The sequence below is a fragment of the Lepisosteus oculatus genome, chromosome 17 (genome assembly GCF_040954835.1).
Source record: "Lepisosteus oculatus isolate fLepOcu1 chromosome 17, fLepOcu1.hap2, whole genome shotgun sequence".
Taxonomy (NCBI): Eukaryota; Metazoa; Chordata; class Actinopteri; order Semionotiformes; family Lepisosteidae; genus Lepisosteus; species Lepisosteus oculatus.
Genome location: NC_090712.1, coordinates 9,258,891 through 9,279,441, shown reverse-complemented (window position 1 = coordinate 9,279,441; position 20,551 = coordinate 9,258,891). Strand labels below are relative to the sequence as shown.

General features: G+C 40.8%; 1 protein-coding gene across 3 annotated transcripts in view; it reads right to left on the bottom strand.

Annotated features, from left to right (window-relative positions):
- Positions 1 to 219: 219 nt before the first annotated feature.
- The window catches only part of abch1 (ATP-binding cassette, sub-family H, member 1), a 45,791-nt gene continuing 25,459 nt past the window's right edge, over positions 220 to 20,551 (bottom strand). For 2 of the 3 annotated variants that reach the window (XM_069179890.1, XM_069179891.1), the window contains exons 8-20: positions 20,061 to 20,232; positions 19,468 to 19,564; positions 18,980 to 19,148; positions 16,864 to 16,964; positions 15,414 to 15,484; positions 14,988 to 15,037; positions 14,397 to 14,453; positions 13,897 to 13,967; positions 13,253 to 13,341; positions 11,515 to 11,618; positions 8,604 to 8,763; positions 5,555 to 5,659; positions 2,893 to 4,966 (exon numbers count right to left, since the gene is read on the bottom strand). In XM_069179890.1, coding sequence (XP_069035991.1) covers positions 4,860 to 4,966; positions 5,555 to 5,659; positions 8,604 to 8,763; positions 11,515 to 11,618; positions 13,253 to 13,341; positions 13,897 to 13,967; positions 14,397 to 14,453; positions 14,988 to 15,037; positions 15,414 to 15,484; positions 16,864 to 16,964; positions 18,980 to 19,148; positions 19,468 to 19,564; positions 20,061 to 20,232 — 1,353 coding nt within the window. In that variant the 3' untranslated portion in view covers positions 2,893 to 4,859. Of the gene's footprint in view, positions 1,476 to 2,892; positions 4,967 to 5,554; positions 5,660 to 8,603; positions 8,764 to 11,514; positions 11,619 to 13,252; positions 13,342 to 13,896; positions 13,968 to 14,396; positions 14,454 to 14,987; positions 15,038 to 15,413; positions 15,485 to 16,863; positions 16,965 to 18,979; positions 19,149 to 19,467; positions 19,565 to 20,060; positions 20,233 to 20,551 lie in introns of those variants that run through there. The other variant, XR_011182283.1, reaches the window with a different exon arrangement.

The following is a 20,551-nucleotide window of genomic DNA, read 5'->3' as shown; positions in this document are numbered from 1 at the left end:
AAAAGATCCAGGAGAAAATCGCGACCCTCTGAATTCTAATCATACCAAGAGTCACTGGTGTCTGGAGAGTATTTAGAAAGGGCAGAAGGACTTGTATATTACAAAAATACCCCCCCCCCTCCAATAAACACAGTGTTTAGTGTTCATGTCCAAGACATGCTCAGACAGGACTCTGAAGAAAAAGAGGACGTTTGTTTCAGCAGAAAATTAAAACAATGTATTATTCATCTTTGATCCACATTTTATAACTGACAGTAGGTAAACCTACTGTTCTGGGGATAATCAAAAGCATAAAGGACTTAGATACTTGTGCTTTTCATGAGTGCTAATTCAAATTCAGAGAGCTTTATTGGCACGACTGGTGAATTAGTGTTGCCAAAGCAGAAATAATTGTCAGAACATTTCCAGACATTTACAAATCACACAAGCATTATTTGGGAGACTGTAAATGCTACTGTGGTATTTATGTGCTACATACCTAACTCACAATTTTGTGTACCATTCAGCACACTCTTTTCCAGTCTCCCCTTTCTAAGTTAATCTTATACATCTGCTGTTTATACCAAAGAACTTGCCATTGCGCTCCAAATGGGGTTTGAAAAGTTAACAGTTACATTATTTTCTATCCACTTGCGATTTAGCAAGCACCAGCTACCTTTGATTAGCCTTGACTGTCATCAGAGGTTTTCAGCTATTATTAGGCTGTTACAGAGAGGGGAGTTTGAATTAAAATTAATAAGTAGAATAAGTAGGATATGCCTTTTGTTCTCGCTGCAGCAGACAGCTAGCAAAGGGACACCTGCAGTCAACTGCTTGCACAGTGCTTGCACTCTGAAGAGTACTGTCACCAGGATTGAATCTTGTCTCTTGCTAGGAATGATGAGCTGTGCCCCTCTTCTGGAGAGGGCACCACAAGCAGCGCCTGGAAGGATCTGACATTGCTATCTGGCATGCAACCAATGTAGAGGTTGTGTTAGAAGGAGCAGCAGAGCCTCTTTGAAACAGCGCGGCAGGGACCGTTACTACTGTTGGTTTTACTATCACTGTTGTTTTGCTTACCCTAAATGCACTTTAGATTGCCATGTTGGCCTACAAAGTATGAAAGCAATGTTGCCCATGCTAAAGGCTGTTTGATATGCAAATCCCTGCTCTAATAAGCTAAGATGAGACAGCAGGAAGGAGCTGGGAGAGAAGAGTGCATGGGGCTTTGTTTTTGGTGGAGTTCCTACTGTACTGTATGTGCTCCGCAGTGTGAGCTGTGCTGACCTGGGTCTGTGTCAGACGTCAGCCACTGTCAGTGATCAACACGTCCCCCTGGGCTCAGCAGGTGCCAGTTTACAAGGGCCAAGAGAACTCTGGGAAGCCCAGATGTGTTGTAAAGAGGCCTTTGTTCCCCCACTGCTGCTGCTCTGGTATTGTAAATGTCATTCTTGGGTGTCTTATCACTGCAGATCCGTGGTCAACATCACAGCCCCCTTGAGAAAACAAAGCGGGAGGAATATATTCACATTGAGTCCTGCTTAGTCTGTTATTTTTGTCACACACAAAAGCAGCTTCTCTGCTGATATTGCATAACATAAATTCCCAGGGAAGCCTTTTGAGTTACCGATAAGACAAGGCTGTGGAGAAGGCAGCAATGCAGACTGTGTCCTGTGTTTGTGTACTTTAGCCCAGAGCATCAGTGATGTCTGCTGTCTCAAACCGCAAATGAATATTTAGGTAATTAATCTCATTAAGCAGAAATTCGCACATATTTATTCCATTGATCTTCAGGTAACCATTGATAAAGTTGATTTTTTCCTCCAATTGACTACAAGTGACTTCTGTTTCATAGGGCAAATCAAGGGAACTTAAGGAATCACCGTTTGCTTCATGCTGTAGTCTCTCAACATGTTATACGGTACACAGGAAATCAGACGTGTTTGTACTGTGATCTCTGCTTCAATTTTTTTGCCAGTTGGTAAAAGGATAAAAAATATTTTGGTCACCAGCGAGACTACTGTGATTTACAGAGAGGAGCAGAGAGCCATGCAGACAGCATTATCCTTGGCCCTAACCATTATATATTTCAGGGTGACAAGAATGTAACTTCCATCAATTGTAAATTTCTGCTGACTTATCAGTAGCAAAGGCAGTCCCCTTTATATAAGAACCATGGATGCAGAAACCTAGGATTTTTTATACTAGAAAAATGGTAACAGCTTGAGGCACAGGTACACAAAAGCAATTATACTGCAGTAGAAATACCGGTCTTCCAAAACATTTGTGCTCGTTTTTCTGCTCACCGCTAATACCTTGCTCCGCCAGGACAGGACCCTCATAGCATACAGCATTCAGAGCACATCAGGACTTCCTTCCTGCCATTGTTGTGCATCTCTGCTGTGTGCTGTAGCTCAGCAGTTGACAGCAGACAAACAGAGCTGCATGCTTAAAAGCAATTGCCCAGCTGAGTGATTCTCGGCCTCTGTGGGACAAGTTCCTGTCTGCCTCCAGGAGAAATTTCCCAGCCCCCACCCCCAATGTCTGCAGCAGTGTCTCTGTCTGCCCTGCAGGAATCTCAGGAGCTTTCCTCTCGGCCTCCAGTGTGAAACTGAAGACATCCTTCTTTTCCAAAGGAATCACCGGTACTTGAAAACCGGGAAACCCAATACCTTTGTTTCCAGGAAAAGAATATAACACCTTTTATATAAAGGCTGATAATCAATGCTTGTCCTCTTTAAGATTGTATATTAAGAGGTCAACTAGCTGTAGGCACAGTTTATTCCTTAATGTACTGAACTCTGTTAGGCACCTGAATTTCTCTGTCATGAGAAAAACAAAAACAAAGCTCTCTGTCACCAAGGAATACTATACCTTTCTGAAGGCTTTAAAGGAAAGCACGACAAAATGCAGTGATGTCTCAAAAGGATTTAATTAAATAACACAAAGTGCGGTTCTATAATAGTTTCAAACAAGTAAGGACATGTTCAGTAGGTCTGCTTATCAGAGGTAGTAAAATGGGTTCCCCAACATCGGCAGGCTACTGCAACCTAGACAAACATACACAGTGCTCTTCTTGTGCACAACGCTACACTGGGAAACCGTCTTGGCACGGCATCGTTTAAAAAAACAATCTTCTGCTTCTTTCAGAACTATGGTGAAGTAGACGGATTTTAGTCTTGTCAATATGAGGAATGAAAATAAATGTCCAAGAAAACAAACGATGGGCAGCTGCCAACACTTAAATGCTTATTACACTAATGAGATGTTAGAAAGTAGTTCACACTCTAGGTATCGTCTCTTCTAGGCATATTTGATAACAAGTGGAACAGGACAATAAAAGGGTTGTAAAACTGTGTTTTGGAGACAAAGGATGTATCATAAATTAATTGGTGTCTGACAACAAAATTGCCTAATTATGTGTCTGTGCTTGTTTCACAGCTCCTTCTAAAGAACACTTTTTCTCTTGTCATTTCAACAGGCCAGTTTTCTGTTTATTCAAAATCCAGACAATTCTTTGTTTCTTCTCTATTTCTGTTTGTACCTTAATATTATAAGCTGGCTATTTTAAGCTTACTGGGTTCACTCCAGAGTGGGAGGAACAAAAAGAGTCATTTCTAAACTCTGACCCTCTTCTGGTTTAGGATGTCTTCCTTCCTGTCAATCATATCACTCTTGGTTAAACTTTATTTGCCATAAAACAAGATTTGCAATGTTTCACGTTAATCTGTGTTCATGTGGACAAACATTTATCTTTGAGAATGTATCAGTGAGACTCCCAAACATTTTTATAAAAATCAGCAGTTCTTGTGGAGTATGGTTACTGGACTTAAAAAGTAAGTATACATTAAATCTTCTACTTGTGGCATTTATTGCTAGAGCTTCCTATATTGGAATTACTGAAACAATTCCTAAGTCCTTAGTAAGCATTTCAGTTGATTATTTTCTTTTAGAAAAACACAGATCATTTGGTATTGATATTGTACAATTATCACAAAATAAAAAATGTAAGAGTAAAAATTCACTTTTGTATTTCCCATTTGTCAATCTGGTTTCACAGTGGTCTTCACACACCATTCCAGTAATACGCTCATATAGCACCATTCTTCTGTACAGTAGTTCATTTAAAGGTACATTATTCCTAGGCAGAGAGATTCCCCAATACTGATCCTTTTCTTAATTGTTTAACATAATGTTAGGAGTCTAAGATGTCCATTTATTACTCTTGCTATTTCCAGATATTGATAAGCCCATCAGTGCTTCTGTTGCTGTGAAGCCAAACAAAGAAGCCTAATGATCTGGAATGCCCAGCTTCTCTGATGTCAGTTGGACAGGCTGACTGTACACAACAGAGACAGCACAAAGTCAAACATAGCAAGGAAACCACAAAAACGTGAGCTCTAAGCACACTGTCTGCTTTAAGCTGTGATAAAACAGCATTCCAATTTCTACTGAACAGCAGGCAAAGCACAACACAACGTGAACATTTGTTCTCAATTGACTTATCCAGTTCAAAAAGGGTTTACTGTATATTGGATATCTCGATGGAATGAAAAGTGGGCATCTGAGCTGAAGCCAACATTATTGATCAGATAAACTGATCTTTTGAATACTTCAATTTACAACGAATTTGTGTTCTCGCTTGCAGAAAAATACCGCTGGTGTTTTAACACATATAAGAAAGTGTCCCAAAAAATAATCACTCCGGGTGATAACTCCTGAGACAGACATACAGTGTGCTGACATTCCAGTAACACCTATCAGTCAGAAATCACCTGTATCTGGATAGTCAGAGATGCAGCTCAGTGGGACTGGAGGGGTCATCCCCAGCTCAGGATCTGTGAGGGTTTCTTGTCCATACCCAGGACTCCCTGGACTGACTACATCCTCATCTTCAGTATGACCGTGGCAAGGATTAAGAAGAAAGTGTTCCAGCCCAGGGTGACTGCAAAACCTCTCCACACCATCATTGCGGTCAAATCCCACCCTAAAAAACAGCATTCAATGTCAGAACGTAACAAGATAAGGTTAGCTTTGTTGCAGCTGGTGTACTGCAAGCACTGTATGAGAATTTATGAACCATCTTAGAATTCTTTTTAGCAGGTCTGTATTCCCAGTTTCAAGTGGTCATTGTCAATTTGACCCCTTAGAAAATGTTTTCTCTTTTGCCTTTCATCAGCAGTGCACTGTTATCTGTGCTCCCAGTTGCTCTTTCATTCGACTTCCTCCATGTGCAATGTTATTGATGGCTCTATGACATTAACAATGACTCTCAGAGCTCTGTCAGCACCAATTAAGCTAGGAAGAAAAAAACATCCCTTTAAATAGGGGCCTTAAATATTAAGAGTGCTACTAAATAATTAATACGGTGCAGTGAAGCAACTGTTTGTAAGCATTTAGAAACATATACTAGAGTGATCAGCATAATATGATGCGTGATGTCCTTACATAAGCAGCCTAAATTTGTTTGAACCCTTTGATCATAAAGTCAAGATAATTGATGCGGCCAACATTGTTGTTATTTTATGAATCCAGTTCAAAAAGCAGTTGAGAAAGAAGACAGGTCATACATTACCTTTGTACATGATACAGCGCAAGGCCTCGGCTGCATATGTCTGTGGTAAGACCATGCTCAGGTATCTCAGAGGATAAGGTATACACTCCATGGGCCAGATAATACCTGCATATGAAAACACAAAAAAGTGCCTTGTTTGTGAAAAGGAAAACATAAAATAATTGTCTTAGCTCCAGTGTCAAATATTTCCACTTTTTCTCATCCCAAATTCCCAGGCATTTTCCAGAACTCTGTTTGCATATAAAAAAGGCTCTTCCTGTTTCCCATATATATGATGTATCGTTTGATTTAAACTCTTGAACTTTCACCATTATCTTCAAGATAAATGAGAAGAAAAGGCTATGAAAAACACCTGGCTGTAACGAATGCTCTGTCCAGAAGCTAGAGGAAGGACTCTGTGCATTCTTCTGAGAGCTTCAGGAGATCGGGAAAAGGGGGAATGGGAGAGGAGATCGTTGGCTACTTCTCCAAATCGCTGGGCTGAAGTTAGAGTCGAGGATCAAAGGTAGAATATTCCAAGACCAGAGTTTCAATCCGAAAGAGAATGTCTCAATAGAAACGGCGAGGTAGGAGCTCCAAGGATAGAGGCTAATACCGAAAACAGAACTGAGGGTAGTGAGGGTTTGGTTATTAGTGTGGTGTCGTGATTGGATAATTGATCCGTGCGCTGGTGCTTGCTGGAATTACCCATAGCTGTGGTTGGTTCAGTGAAAGGTCGTTTACGGGATAGGATATGGTTGCTGGTGGACGTGACACTGGCTTATGGCTTCATCAGTTTTTATCTGCTCTTGGAGTTATAGTACACAAAAAGAAAAGAAAAACCCACTAGCATTTATTGGGGTATTAGTTACTGTTCTGTCACCAGATCATAATGCTATGTACAGATAGCACAGAATACCAGTTTCTGCCACAAGTAACTCATAAATACTCAAAAGCCCTGTAGTTAAATCAGATTTTGGGTTTCATCTAAGGTTAGAGTGGGCAGATGCACCACACTGCTGACTGCAAGGGAATAAGCAGAGGTTTGAATTGCATGCTGAAAAATAAAACAAATGTTGAGGATTGAGGAACCTTCTTCAGGAGAATGATCCAGACCCAGAACTTTGTCATTTTATCTATTTTTCAGGGGAGGATACTTTTTCCTTAAGAGGTTTTATTTGCACTCTGTTGGAGGACTATTAAAGGCTGGTACCCCTTTCCTGTGCAGCTAACAGATAACAGGAGGACAAGTCTCCCAATGAACAGATCTCAGACCTGGACCCTCAAATCTTATGCCCTCCTCAAATGTGGGGTTTGTTGCCTGGGTGAACAATTTCACCCATCGTGTCTACCTCTGCCCTTAACCTTGATTTTACATATCTTGTAAAATGGAGCCATAACCATTCATCCGTAGTAATAGGAGACTCTTACTCATCTCCTCTAAAGGTTAATTTGCTGAAATTTGGTGGAATGGCTTTTGATAACACGCTGCAACATAATTATCCTTTTTGTTGTTTGTTTCTGGCTCATAATGAACAATTAACCATCTTTCTCATCTGCCTGCAATTTTATGCCTGGGTTTTCAGTTTTTAAGTAATTTCAGTCTATTACAGCCTCTCAGGGGACAGACCACCAAGAAGCCTGTGGTAACACAAACTCTACATGAAATCCATCACATACCTTTCCTGTTATTGATCTGTTATGTCTGACATTACCCTCTTTATTAACAGGTCTTTAGGATTATGCACCAAATGTTTCGCTAGAATACCTCCATGGTGCATAGTTTTTTTTTTCTGATGATTGCTACAAAAATTACTCCTGTAATTAGTATCAGTTAGAACTACAGCTAACACTAACCAAAAACTGAATCTGAAAATGTCATGAACAGTAAATCAGCTGTCATGTGTCTGATCCAATATTACATAGTCATGTATTAGAGTGGGCAGGGGCAGCTGATATAGAGCTAGATATGACTTCTGCATCCTTCATATAACTCTACATGGATGCTTACAGTGGCCTATAGCTCCCTGATCTGCATATATCAACAGCAAATGACAAATTCTACCATATTTAACACCACAGGAAGAAGCATTTTACACTGGAAACTGTGCTACAAAATCACATGAATATTGTCCATAACACTAAACATTCCAAACATTACTAGACAAGAATCAATCCAAATAAAAAGATTTCCATGTTTGTTTTCCATTTCCAAAGAAATCAAAAGTGAAAACATTTGCAGTTCAAACCATGCTTTTCCAGTCTTAGAGCTATGAGTGGAAACAAGACTCTAAAAACAGAAACATTTCTGGAGCCAGATACAGTACTGTATGTCTGAAAGGTACGTGGAGCACTGAGGTATGTATAGGATTAAGTTAAAGCGGAACGCATGCGTTACGAGCGCAGCTGGCCCTAATTAACTCCCATTACCCAATTACCACACCACACCCCTTCCTTCACTATTTCAACCCTCTGCTCACCCTGTTCACTGCTCGCTATTAGGAATCTTTCCACCTCCTGAGCTCTCGTTCCTACAACCTGCGACGTCTTGCTCTCTCGGACCCCGCCTCTCGGACCCGTTTCCAGCTTGTACCTTCTTCCTTCCTTCCCTGCTCGGATTCATTTGCCTGGCATTCCTCTCTGGACTCGACTACGCCTGGACCTCTCGACTACTCTCCCACCCTCCTCTGACCTGTTCCCCTCGGACTCCATCAGAGACCTGCACAGAGTTCGTTATACTCGCCGTAACAGAGCGTGAAGCATGATGTACAAATATACATCAATTGCCGTATGTAAAATTCTTTGCAGGTGGCAGGCTAAATTTACCTGAGCACGTGATATATTATATATAAAAATACTGTACTGCATAATCTGCTTCACCTTGAAAATGATGAAATGTGGCTTGACTGAGTGTTAAACAATGTCTTCTTGACAGTACTGTTCAGTTTATTTGCACTGCAGAGGTAATAGTGTATCAATTAATTAAAATGTGAAAGTTACACATCAATTCCCAAACAGAGCTGCAATACAGGGGCGCTGTGCTTAGGCGCTGTGGAAGGACCTCACCCACCGCTTATGATGAGGTTGGGGTAGAAGATGCCGAGGGCGGCCTGGTTGGCTGACTGCTCGTCGTCAATCGCAGCGGAGATCACGAGGCCAAAGGAAATGCCCGTCACGCCTTGGAGGAAGATGAGGATCACAATGAGAGCCAGGGAGCCTTCATTGGGGATCTAGGACAGAGCAGGCCCGAAACACACAAGCACATCAGCTCAGTCCAGTGTCTCACAGACTTGCAGCTTACATTCCAGGAGTGAGAACAACACACCTGTGCCATGTTGTAAAAACATTTGTACCTTTATGAGGTTCTTTATGAGCCCGTAAACCAATGTGGCTTGAATAAAATCACAGTCTTATCTTGGAAAAGAGACGACAAATTATTAACACGGATGTACAGTATCCATTATTAAAGCATCTGTGTATGAGAACAATCTTATATTGTTCAGTTAAAATCAATTTATTCATTTAAAAAACATAAAATTTATCTCTTGTAAGGGTTAGCTGCTATCAGTTTATTAATACTTAAGTCACATTCTGTTAATCTATTAAGTGTTATAAAGAAATTATCATTGAAATTTTCATTCCCTAAACTTATGTTTTGCTGATGAACCTAAGCTACCATAGTATATCCATATACCTCTGAGGACAACAGTTTTTTCATAATAATTTGTCATTGGAACTGAAATGAAGAGCAATAGCATGTCTCAGAACTAGGAAGTTCTGCCAGAGCCCTTAAAAGTGTCCTTAAAGAAAACAGTACCTAGCACACAAGCCAAAGATGGAATGTTATATAAAACATGAACAGATCCTTTAAAAATATGACCCTCCTATGCTACAGCCATTATTAAAATAATTGCCTATTTTCACTAAAGTATTAATATCATGCAACTTATTAATCTCCAGACAATAGCTAAGCAAATTTCACTGGCCCTACTCCTTATGGTTTCAGAGAAATACTATTTTTTCACAATATAAATGAATTGATTTAATGTCAAATACTTTGGCTCTTAATTGCCTAATGGCATTATCATTAAAAAAAATTGAGGACAAATTCCTGGCAATAGTGTGTTTTTTGTTTCCTTCCTTTATTCTTACAAACTCAAGCCAAAGATAAATAAAATCTATGTGACAACACCTTGCCCTTGTCACCTTCCTCGTAAGGTGTCATTTGTTTTCTATTCAAATAGACCAGCAGTGCAATCTGAAATTCAGAGGCCTGGACTCAGCTGATGGCCCTCTGCAAGGTTGCTCCTCTCTCCCCCTGGTTTGTCCACGTTGAATTTTAAAGCAGCGCAATAAAAGGCGCTGGTGAACCTGATGGGGAAAGTAAATGACTCAACAGTAATTCCAGAGGCGCTAACTGCTAAAGAAAATCAATCACCGGGCCTGCGATAATGTTCAATTAATTTGCCGCAAAGGGCAGTGCACAGCAGAGGGCCAGAGGCATGCTGCAGTGCTGTTCATTTTCACCGGGGTGTTAGATGCTGCAGATTAGTCCCAGAGGGGTCTGGACCATGTTATTTGTCCTCTGTCGGCAAGGTGGGGCTCGGGGTGCTGCGTGGAACTGAAATGAGATATATCATCCAGGGCCCATCTCAAGGTTACAAGGTCAGCCACAGGGCAGGCGGATAGTAACACAGGGCTCTGCCTGTGTGGGGCCTGAACGAAACGAGAGCTAACTGCAAGAAAGGTGAAGCCACCTCTTCTTAAATTACTGCCTGAGAGACAGGGTGGTTCTGTCCTTAGAGCTGGAGGGCAACACTGATAATAACTGTGTCAACAACTGGAACGGAAAGGGTCAAATTCTCCCTCTTCTGTGAGCTGCCAGTCTGTGTGTTTCAGAGTTTCAGTACAGGGCTGTATGTGAGCGAACAGGTCAATTAGCATTCAGGGCCAGACAAGTGAAAGCTGATTCCTCAATGTTTATTAGCGCTGTTGTGAAAGCGTGCCTGCATAAAGAACAGCAGAGTGTGGTGGATCTGCTGAACCACAGACGGCCTATCACAGCCGTGCTGCTGTCAGGGTAGACTGGCGACCACAGCCGCTTCCTGTGTGAGGAGCAGAAACAGGTGTGCGTACCTTTCCTGCCTGCGTTCAGGCAGCCCTACCGTGTAAATACATCACAGCCAGATAAAAAGTGAAAACCAGTGGAAAAGATGCCAACGTTACACACAGTCAAAGCTCTTGAACAGCAGGTTTAAGAAGTTCTGCAATATCTCATTTCTGTTACATTGTTACTGTATTTTTTCTTTTCACTGCTCACTTTGGAATTTTAAAAGTGCTTTCTAAAAAATACAAACAAAAAATGGAACAAAATAAAAATGCACTAAAGTTGCATGACCATTTCTTTAAGGAAAAAACAAAGGTTCTATACCTTTAGTGGATTTTGTGTATGACAGGTTAAAGATGGTAATAAGGAAGTTCAGCTACTCAAAACTCCAGAATCACTTTGCGTGGGTCATCCCTTAAGTAACAAATTAGTCATAAATGATTACATTAAGGATGCATATCTGCTACAGATAAACTGTAGATGCATGTTTTTGTACAAGTCGGTTTCAGTGGGATGATATAGGGATGGAAATACACTCTATGAGTGTGTTACATTCTGAGTAAGCTAGGTGGTTTTTACTACCTATTTAGTGCTGGGCTGAAAAAAAGGACTGTAATAATGAATGTATAATTAACATAACATTTCAAGTAACTAACAGATTACTTGGCAGAAAAGTGGTGGCTGTGGAAGACAGAGCTAGAGTTTCACGTGCTGCGATGTCAGGCTCTGGCTGGCAGTGCACGGTGAACAGCTGGACCCAGCTCTTGTTACGCTCACTACACTTCAGAGAATTCTTCCTGTTTCCCAGAAGCGTGGGGCGAGAAGGGTGTGGCGTGGGCACGGGGCGCGAGAGACGGGGAGGGCGGACACGCACCTTGAAGACCAGGAGGACGAAGAGAAGCAGCAGGGTGACCTGGACACTCATGATGACCAGCTGAGAGAGCAGGTGTGCCAGCATGGTCTCCAGCGAGCTCACACCTGGGGCAGGACAGACAGACATCAGGCCGTCAGGCCGAATCTCTCCCCTCCCTTATTACCCAGAGGCCCTCCGGGTGAGAAGTGCAGAGTTAGTCAGTCTGGTAGGTTTGCATTGTGAGCCCCGAGCTCACCCGTGACAGTATTACCCCTTCTCTATAGACACGCTTCTCCATCGCTGTGCTGTCAGGCATAAGCACTCGTCCCACCAAATACTGGGACCCGAGAAAAATGAATAAATCAACTTTCATTGTTCAGATCCCACTTGACTTAAGGTCTTAAGTCCAACACCTTAACACCAGCCTGACCCCATTTCAGTTTCAGCCAGTGTTTAGTGTTTAGTGGCGGCTGCCTCCCACATGGGCCCCTAGACAACAGCACCCCAAGGGAAAGGTGCAGCTTCGGAGGTCATTCAGTGAAACAATACTGATAAAAGTGCAATATGGTCAGGTGGCCGGTTGTTTCAAGACGTCCTGTGAGACTAGAAACAATAACAATGTCCCACTTGGGAGGAAAACAGGCAGCAGACAAAACCATGCAGAGTTTTGAAAGTGTGAGCAAGTCCCTTTGGCTTAGAGTGGTGCATTTTGCTTCACAAGTCATATGGAGACGATGTTATTATGTTTGTGTTAAAGCAAGTGTGCCACAGGGTGGACAAGGCTGGGAAACACTGCTATTCATCATCAACACTGAACAGTGACAATCATGCCCAGCCACCTCTCGTGCTCATAAAGCCTGCAGTTCTATTGGAATTACATAATCTAAACTGTTTATATTATGAACTATACATTATACAAGTTGGCTATATATTTATAATATGTACATTTTATTTACTGGGTTTCCAGTTATTATAATGACTGACAAAATTATTGCTTATTTTATCTGCAGATTTGTGTTACTCTTTTAATGTGTCAGAATAACAATATTAAATCTGTTTATATAGGCTGCATTAAAATTAAAGAGTAATCTTGATTCAAAAAATGTCTTGCTTCATATTGCCTACATGCTGTCGTGTGGAGTCTCTAAGAATCCTTGTGCAGGATGAAAATAGAGCATGTGCATGTGGCTTTGTATTGAAGGAGCAGAGAGATTTTTGTTTTATTTTATTTTATTTATATTAATGGATTCTGGTAAAATGATGAAATTTGTTTAGGATCATCCATCTAACTGCAAGATCTCATTACTACTGATAAATACCAATGTTGATTGTTTTTGTGGATATTCTGTAACATGATCCAGGAACAAGGCCTGAGATCAAAGTCAAAATGGAGCTCCACACTCCAGTCCAGCTTAGTATGCCAAACACAGGAAGTATGCCATGGACTGCTCTCTCAGTGTGCCTTTTGCTACACATTCTTCAGAAGTGCCTTTATGACAACTGGCTTTGAAACCGAGACGCCCTCTCCTGGCAGGCATGTGACATTACACTACATTGTTTTTTTTACTTCTACTGTTGTAGGACTATAACAATATGATTCATTAACAAGTGTTTCTTCTGTTCTCACCCGATTTATCCCAAACCGGAGTCTGCCTATTCATGCACAAGACACTACGGGTCATTTTTCTAATTATGAAGGTTTTATTTTCCCGTCATAACAACCCACTTGAGAGGAACAGTAGAGGTACCACTGACTGACCTGCAACCCAGCATCTGTCCAGCAGCCCTTCCTTGCGCTCTGTCACAAAGGACAACGCTGTCAGGCCCACCGCCAAATAAAAGGTGATACTGCCAAGAGAACACAAGGCTTTGGCAACTGTGGAAATGTTACAGTCAGTGTTCTATCCTATTCTACTTGTTTAACTGGAAAACACTCTCTGTATGACAATATACAATGTGTGACAAACCATAGTATGATTTTTCTGTGCAGCACGTGCACTAGTGCCTTTCTAAATAGAGGTTAGAAGTGTTATGTTTTCAAATATAACTACCTGATCTAGAATTGCGTCTTTACATGTTGGCCCACAGCTACAAATGGCACAAGGGAAAGAGTCCATGTCGTTCCAGGGCACTGGCTACAATTGCTGCGCCCTTTGCTAAGGTCACAACAGGCCCGCGGGATCCCAGGAGGCCAGAGGGAGTCACTGTTTGGCTGCGAGCTGGGAGAGACCGGGGTGACTAACGCCACCCTTAGTGCTGAGTCAGGCACTGACCTGACCCAGACTCAGACTCGTGATGTCTGAATCATATGACCACCCCACTGCTCGCAGTGAGCTCCTCTCATGATCGAGCCGCTCCTGTGCCCCTTTATATTTTGAATGCACCCAGTTAAGGATTTCGTACCTCAGCACAGCTCCAGGTGTCACAAAGCTAGTGAAATCAGGATTGCTGCTGCCATATATAGGTTCTTCAAACTGCATGAGATACAGAAAGGTTAAACAGCCTCTGGTTTAAAACCTGGCACCCGCGCCAAGAATCTGACATGGAAACAGTCCAAAACATTAGATCCAGGGTCAAACAGGAGTGAGAATAATATGGTATATTTTGACTGTGATTGATTCTGCACTTTCAGTGAAAAACGTCTACTCAATGTTTATAGGTAAAACAAATAAACATTAGAGATGTTATAAATGCATAAAGGATATTTAATCCATTTAATCCACAGTCATTTGATATCTTAAATTAACATTTCCTGAGCTTGTCAAAGACCCAAGGTTAGTAGTTTTACTATGATTTTCTCTGTGCCTCTATTTCCATGTTGCCAAGTATCAATATGAACATCTTATCGAACTTATAAACAGAAAGAGACAGTGAAGGGAGACACAATCACTACTGATCCTTACCTTTACAGGGAGGGACACCAGATAAGACAGTGTGCCAAGTTTATCCTGGACAAAGCTCTGAAAGAGAAACATACTTTTCATTGTATGGGCATTTACCGGCACCCTTTTCACGGTAGGAAGGATTTCTCACTTCAATTCATGGAAAACCATGTTGAAGCCACAAAGCGGCTTCTAAGTGCTTGTGTAACACTAGCTACCCAGCTCTGTTGTCAAAGCCGATATGCTGTGAGATATGTAGGCAGACTTGCACATGGCACATTCCCAGAATGTCCAAAACCAATGAAGAGTCCAGTATGAAGACTGGGGACAGTGGGGCCTTAGTGGGCCTTTGAATGAGATGTTAAACTGAGGTCTTGACTGCTTGGTCATGAAAGATCTCAATGGCATTGTCTGTAAGGGGTGTCAGCTCTGGGGTCCTGGCTAAACTCCAGCAGGAGCTTCCTCAGTCTGACCTACCTAAAATTAATCTTCAATTCAACTGCTGATAAAGCTTCTCACTATTTAACTTGACCTGAAAATTAAACGCAGAGTAGGATGCAATTTAAATTGCTATTATTTCAGCAGAATAATAAAAAAAAAAAGTTGACAAACCTCAAACGCTTCCTGAAGCTTTTTTTGGAGCATAAAAGCGATCTGTCTGTCTTAAATGAGAAGAAGAAATGAACAAGGAAATTACAGTAATCAGTTTATTTACATGTTGTGCTAAGCAAAAAGTAATTTCACAGAAATATAACAAATATATACATTACCGAAATGAACATACTATAAGATGAAACATATATGTATATTTCTCAAAATGTAAATTATAAAAGCAGGATCACAAAGTGCATGTTTTAGCAGCAATATAAAAACGGGTACTTGTATCAAAATAAGACGCCAATTCCGAGTTTCAAGGAGACATTGCCACCATGTGGAAAGTTGAATGTTTGCAGCATGGCAGAGATCTTTTCTATCCTCACTATGCACATCATTAAAGTGCTCTCTTGCCCAGAGGGAGAGTATGTCACAAACACTTACTTGTCATGTCAAGCCACACATGCACAGTCCCACCTTCCACCACCTGCTTAGTAACACTCTTCTGTAGCATTCTGTACAAGACAGACAAAACAGACCCAGAAAATATCTCAAACAATTTCATGGCAAAGAGAGAGAGCTTTCTCCATGGAAAAGTATGCTCCACGAACTTATTTAGTCCAGTGCTTTTGTTCTTCCATTTTTAAGGTTGGTGTTTAATTATTGTATTTTGACCCAGGTAAATCATGAATGTACTGCCCAGATTCAGCAAGCTTTGAACAGGCTAGACTTGAATTTCCTCTGCCAGTGCATGTTATGCGTGAAGTATTTTGACATTATACCCTGAAGACAAGGCTCTCAAGTTACAGCATTTTTAAAAACAAAGACGGATTTTGCTACCTAGGGTGCATATCATGCAAATGCCAGGCTTGTGAACTGGAAAAAAAAACCTCCACCCAGCCTTTGCAATGCTGCACAGTAGCTGGCAAGCCATGCACTGATGTGGTTTGTCCTCTGCATGTAAGGTTTCCTTAATGTCTCTTCTTTGGTGGAGCGTAAAGGGAATTTCTAGTAAAGGCCCAGCCTTTAAAAAGGTGATTTCGCATTTTCTACAGGATGAAGCTTTAGACCTTTAGAAATCCAGTAGTTTGTAAAGTTATTGTTTTCAAAATGAGGAAAATCTGAAAATGATGTTCAAAACAGTAACTAAGGTAATACAATGTTTAAAACGACATTTGGGGAAGTTCTATAAAAAAACACATTTTTGCTTTCCCGAGCAACATGCCCTGATAACAAAAACTACCATGGCAAACTGACCAATTTTGCTAAAGCTCTATTGATATTTAACACATTTACTGTACCTTTAGGTTTTCACTTTCCATAATAATGTCGTTTTGTTTGAAATTTACAAGTGTTCTTTTTCGTCTCTGTACAATTCTAGGACAATATTGAGATTTGTGCTGCTAAGAAATTAGGATAGGGTGAATGGAACAGCTGTCCTTTAGCAGCATGTATGGAAACTCTGTGACTCTGCCCCACCAGATGAGTTAGAGTTTGAGATCTGTTTTACAATACTGACTCAGCACAGCCACCTCAAGTCACATGTCTGTCGACCGCAGACCAGGCAGACACTTTAAATGTCTCACATCAAGTGAGCTTTCTATAAGGATCCTTCAAAGTAATATCCATTTATCCCTGGAGCTGGAGCCCATCCTACAAGGCAGGACACACCCTGGGTGGGACACCATAATATGTGAACATTATCTTGCTCACAATTTATTTGAGTTAGAAATTTCCATAGCTAGCTCTGATTAGCTTAACAGTTTCTTCTAAAGTCTTTTAACCACTAAATCTAAATTTGGGGATGCAGAAAAACATTTTTTTAAGCATTAAAGTATTAAAAATTAATACAACACAAGAAGGCAAAAGTAAACAGATGTATCCCAAAGTTTACCTCATCATTAAATCCGTGGAGAAGTTGGAACCAAACCCAATTATACCCCAGTACCTTCCATCTCGGACTCCAGTAAAGGCTTCTGACTGCTGTACTATCACCTGCAAAAGAAAAGAGATTGGGATTCTACAGAATACCATAGGAGATCACAAATAATTCACTTTTCATGAATAAATCTTCTACCGCCACAAGTTAGGGCCTTAACATCAGGAACAAAGTATTATATTCACCACATGCAAGAAATTACTTTAGAATAATGGAGAATACTGTACAGCACATAGGAATAGAAGAATGACTGCAAATGAGAGGTGGCCAGTGGTCCATCTAATTAATTTGTTTTAAGCAGTTAACTGATCTGAGGACCTCATCATGCTGTAGAACACAGGATATCATCTTCCACAAAATGGTGGGGTAGTTTGCTTCCAACTCCTATTACCCTTTGTTTAAAAAGTGATTCTCATTAACAAATGCTTGAATCAGGGCTCCTCATAGTTGCCTCTGTCCAAAATTAAAAAGCTTTCTTCTGTTAGTCTGCCAATTTAGGACATTCCTTTGTGCTTGGGAATATATACCAAGGAGATCTTCTTGTATTGTATTGTAACTGAGTATTCTAAATTATGTCTTTTTAGTGCATTGTATGATTTTAACATATCATCTCTTGACTTAAATTCTAAGGTTTTCTAACTTTAGAATGTCTATATCAAACAGACAGCTGACAGATGCTTGTCCAGTCTTGACTTTGGTCTTTTTGAATTTCCTTTGCTATTTCACTTGTGTTTGCTCACCTCCTCTTTTAGTATCATCTACAAACTAGTTTGTACCTGGTCTGTACAAACTATATCATAATCAAGGTCACTTACAGTATATAAATAAGGAAGAGCAGTGGTTCTAAAACAGATCCATGAGGTACTCCTCTAATAATATTATCCTAGTTTTAGCATTTGACTCAAATCTGTACACTCTTTATCATGTGGGTAGCTGCGTCAGCATGCGTAGGCTGCAAAGGAAAAAGTAATAGGTTTATTCCATGCTGAAAAAAAGAAGAAAGAGAACACAACGTTTCGGCCGTGGAGCCTTCTTCAGGTGTCAGCCTTGTTAATTCACGTACTTGTATTTCTTTCAATGCATATTATCGGCAGTTACAGAATTAATTATTTATGAGGAACTTTGTCAAAAGCTTTCTCAAAATCTAAGAAAGTCATATGCTCTGGGTGAGCCCAAAACTGTAGTTGATTCTTCAAAGTGCTCTGCCAAGTTAGTTAAACAAGACCTACAGTACCTTTCCTAAATCCGTGTTAACTATCTTTTAGAATCTTACTGCGATTCATAAAATGATCTAGTTTAGTTCTAATGATCGTTTCCTTAACCTGGCATTAATAAAAGTAGCACTAATTGGTGTACAACTACTTGGTTTGGTTTTGTCACACTTCTGATGGACATACACTCCTGTACATTCAAAACTTTCCAGGTAATTAGTCTCACCCAGACACTGCTGGAAGAGGCTTGTTAATGACCCTTCCTGAACTCTGAGGTATTTATAGCACTTCTGCTTCTTTTATGCTTATACTTTTCAAACATGAGCTTCATCCCAAGCTCACGTTTAAAAAATATTGACCAAAAGCCTTGTGTTATACGCACAAGACTTTCTTAGCTGATTGCCAGATTCAGAAATGGTTATGCCGGTCTGTTTCATTTATTAATATTATACTAGAAGACAAAAGAACTAGCCGTTTTTGCAGGGTAAATTAATAATTTGTGTAAAGAGAAACACGCTTTCAACTTCCCTAATTTTATCAAAATCAGCAAAACTGAAACAGAATTCAGAAAGAGCATTAAAGATTCAGAGCTCTAGCAGGGTGTTGACTTTCAGTATCCTATCTCATTCTGACCTGAGTGCTTTGCTCTTTAAGGAGTGAACACAAAGAGGTGTGTCCTATGTACAGACTCCATTTTGAATGACAGATTTCAGAGACGGCACAACTGGAGGTATACTTCGCTAGTATACGTGACAGCGGTCCAGCTTTTCTAGCCCTTTCATCAGGAGTGCAGTTGTAAAGTGCCTTTCTGTTAGACCAGGCAGTGCTGGTACTGTATGAGAAAGTCGAAAGTGACAGACCTGGTGCACGGTGGTGTTGTCTATGAAAGAGAGCAGGGAGTGGCTGAAGGAGCTATTCCCCGTCTCATTGTTCACAACTGCCACCTGGATGCCCCTGGGATCCCCTCCGATACACAGGCACATCAGAGATATCTGGATCACTGGCAAGAGGAACTGGAAACAGAGGAACCTGTGCAATGACAACAAGAACCGCAAAGAAGAAACACGCAGCAAAGTCATTCAGGTGTGATTGTTTGTCCTTGTGAATCCTTAGTCACTGCATGGATTGAATTTTGCCAAAAGGTCAAGTGGCCTTTGTCACTGTGTGACATAAGGTCAAGTTAAAATTCAGAATTTAAACAGAACAGCAATAAAGGACACTATGTACCTACAATGAGTACATCATTGATCATTTGATTTGTTTTAAATGGAAAGGACCGGACATGGTAAATTTGCGACACACTTCCACAGAGTAGTAAGCTCATAACGCTGGCAGTGCTGACGCTTACCCTGGCATCCTCTTCATCCTCACAAATGTCTTGATCATCAGAGCCCAGATGTTCCTGCACTTTGGCAAGACTTGTCTTGCCCGGACCTTCCAGTCCACTGCGGAGAAACAGCAGTCAGGGAATGATGAAATGAGAGCAGCTTCATCTCAGGATTTAACATGGCTGGCAGTAAACGTTCATCTTGGTGGAGTCTAAATCTTTGCATCTCAGCTTTGATTTCTGTCTACTGTGTGCTCATATGGCAAAATACAATTCACTTTGTTTTAAAGTTATGATGCATGGGAGAGGGACGGATATAAGCAAGAACAAATAAACTGCTAATCAATTTATGTTGATCACTCTTTAAAATGACACACATTTAACTCAGTATTCACTATGTATCTGGTGCTGTCACTGATCACCATTTGTTCAAAATCATCGGTTGGCCAAACCTAATTGTATTTTTTACATGCTTAAATGGAACTTAAGTTGGAAATCTTTTTAAAGAAAATAATATTCTATCACAATGTCAAGTAAGCAGGAAAGTGAAACTGGAGAACTCAAGACAATTCTAGAAGAAAAGAGAAAAACATTCTAAGTGGTGGTAAGAGTACCTGTGAACCTGGGATCCCCTTCCTGCATGTTCCCCAGGATGGGCCGACACTCATCCTTCGAGTCCTCAGATGACTGGCTGGCCTCTTTGTCCTTTCCCTCAGGGCCGATGTTCAGGTTTGAAGATGTCTGGTCGGACGATTCGCACAGTTGGAGGAAAGCGCTCTCCAGGGTCTGAAATTAATGGGTTTTTTTGTTAACTCCAGTCCTGACTAGTGAGCTGGAACCGCATGTATTGTACACCTTTAAAACTTTCCTTTTAAACCTGCAATTGCACTTGTGTACTGAAGACAGACTTACGAGACAGTTCACCAGAAGTAACAACTGTGAGTTTGGTAAAAATAGAATTGATCAAAAGTGGAGACAGAAATGCGTGTAGTCAGGTCAGGATTTTTTTAAAAACAATTCTATAGTTGTAAAATCCAATGCTGTCTTTTCCTGTATTTATCAATTTCAAAATAACAACTATTTCCCACTGTTACACCCTTCAGTT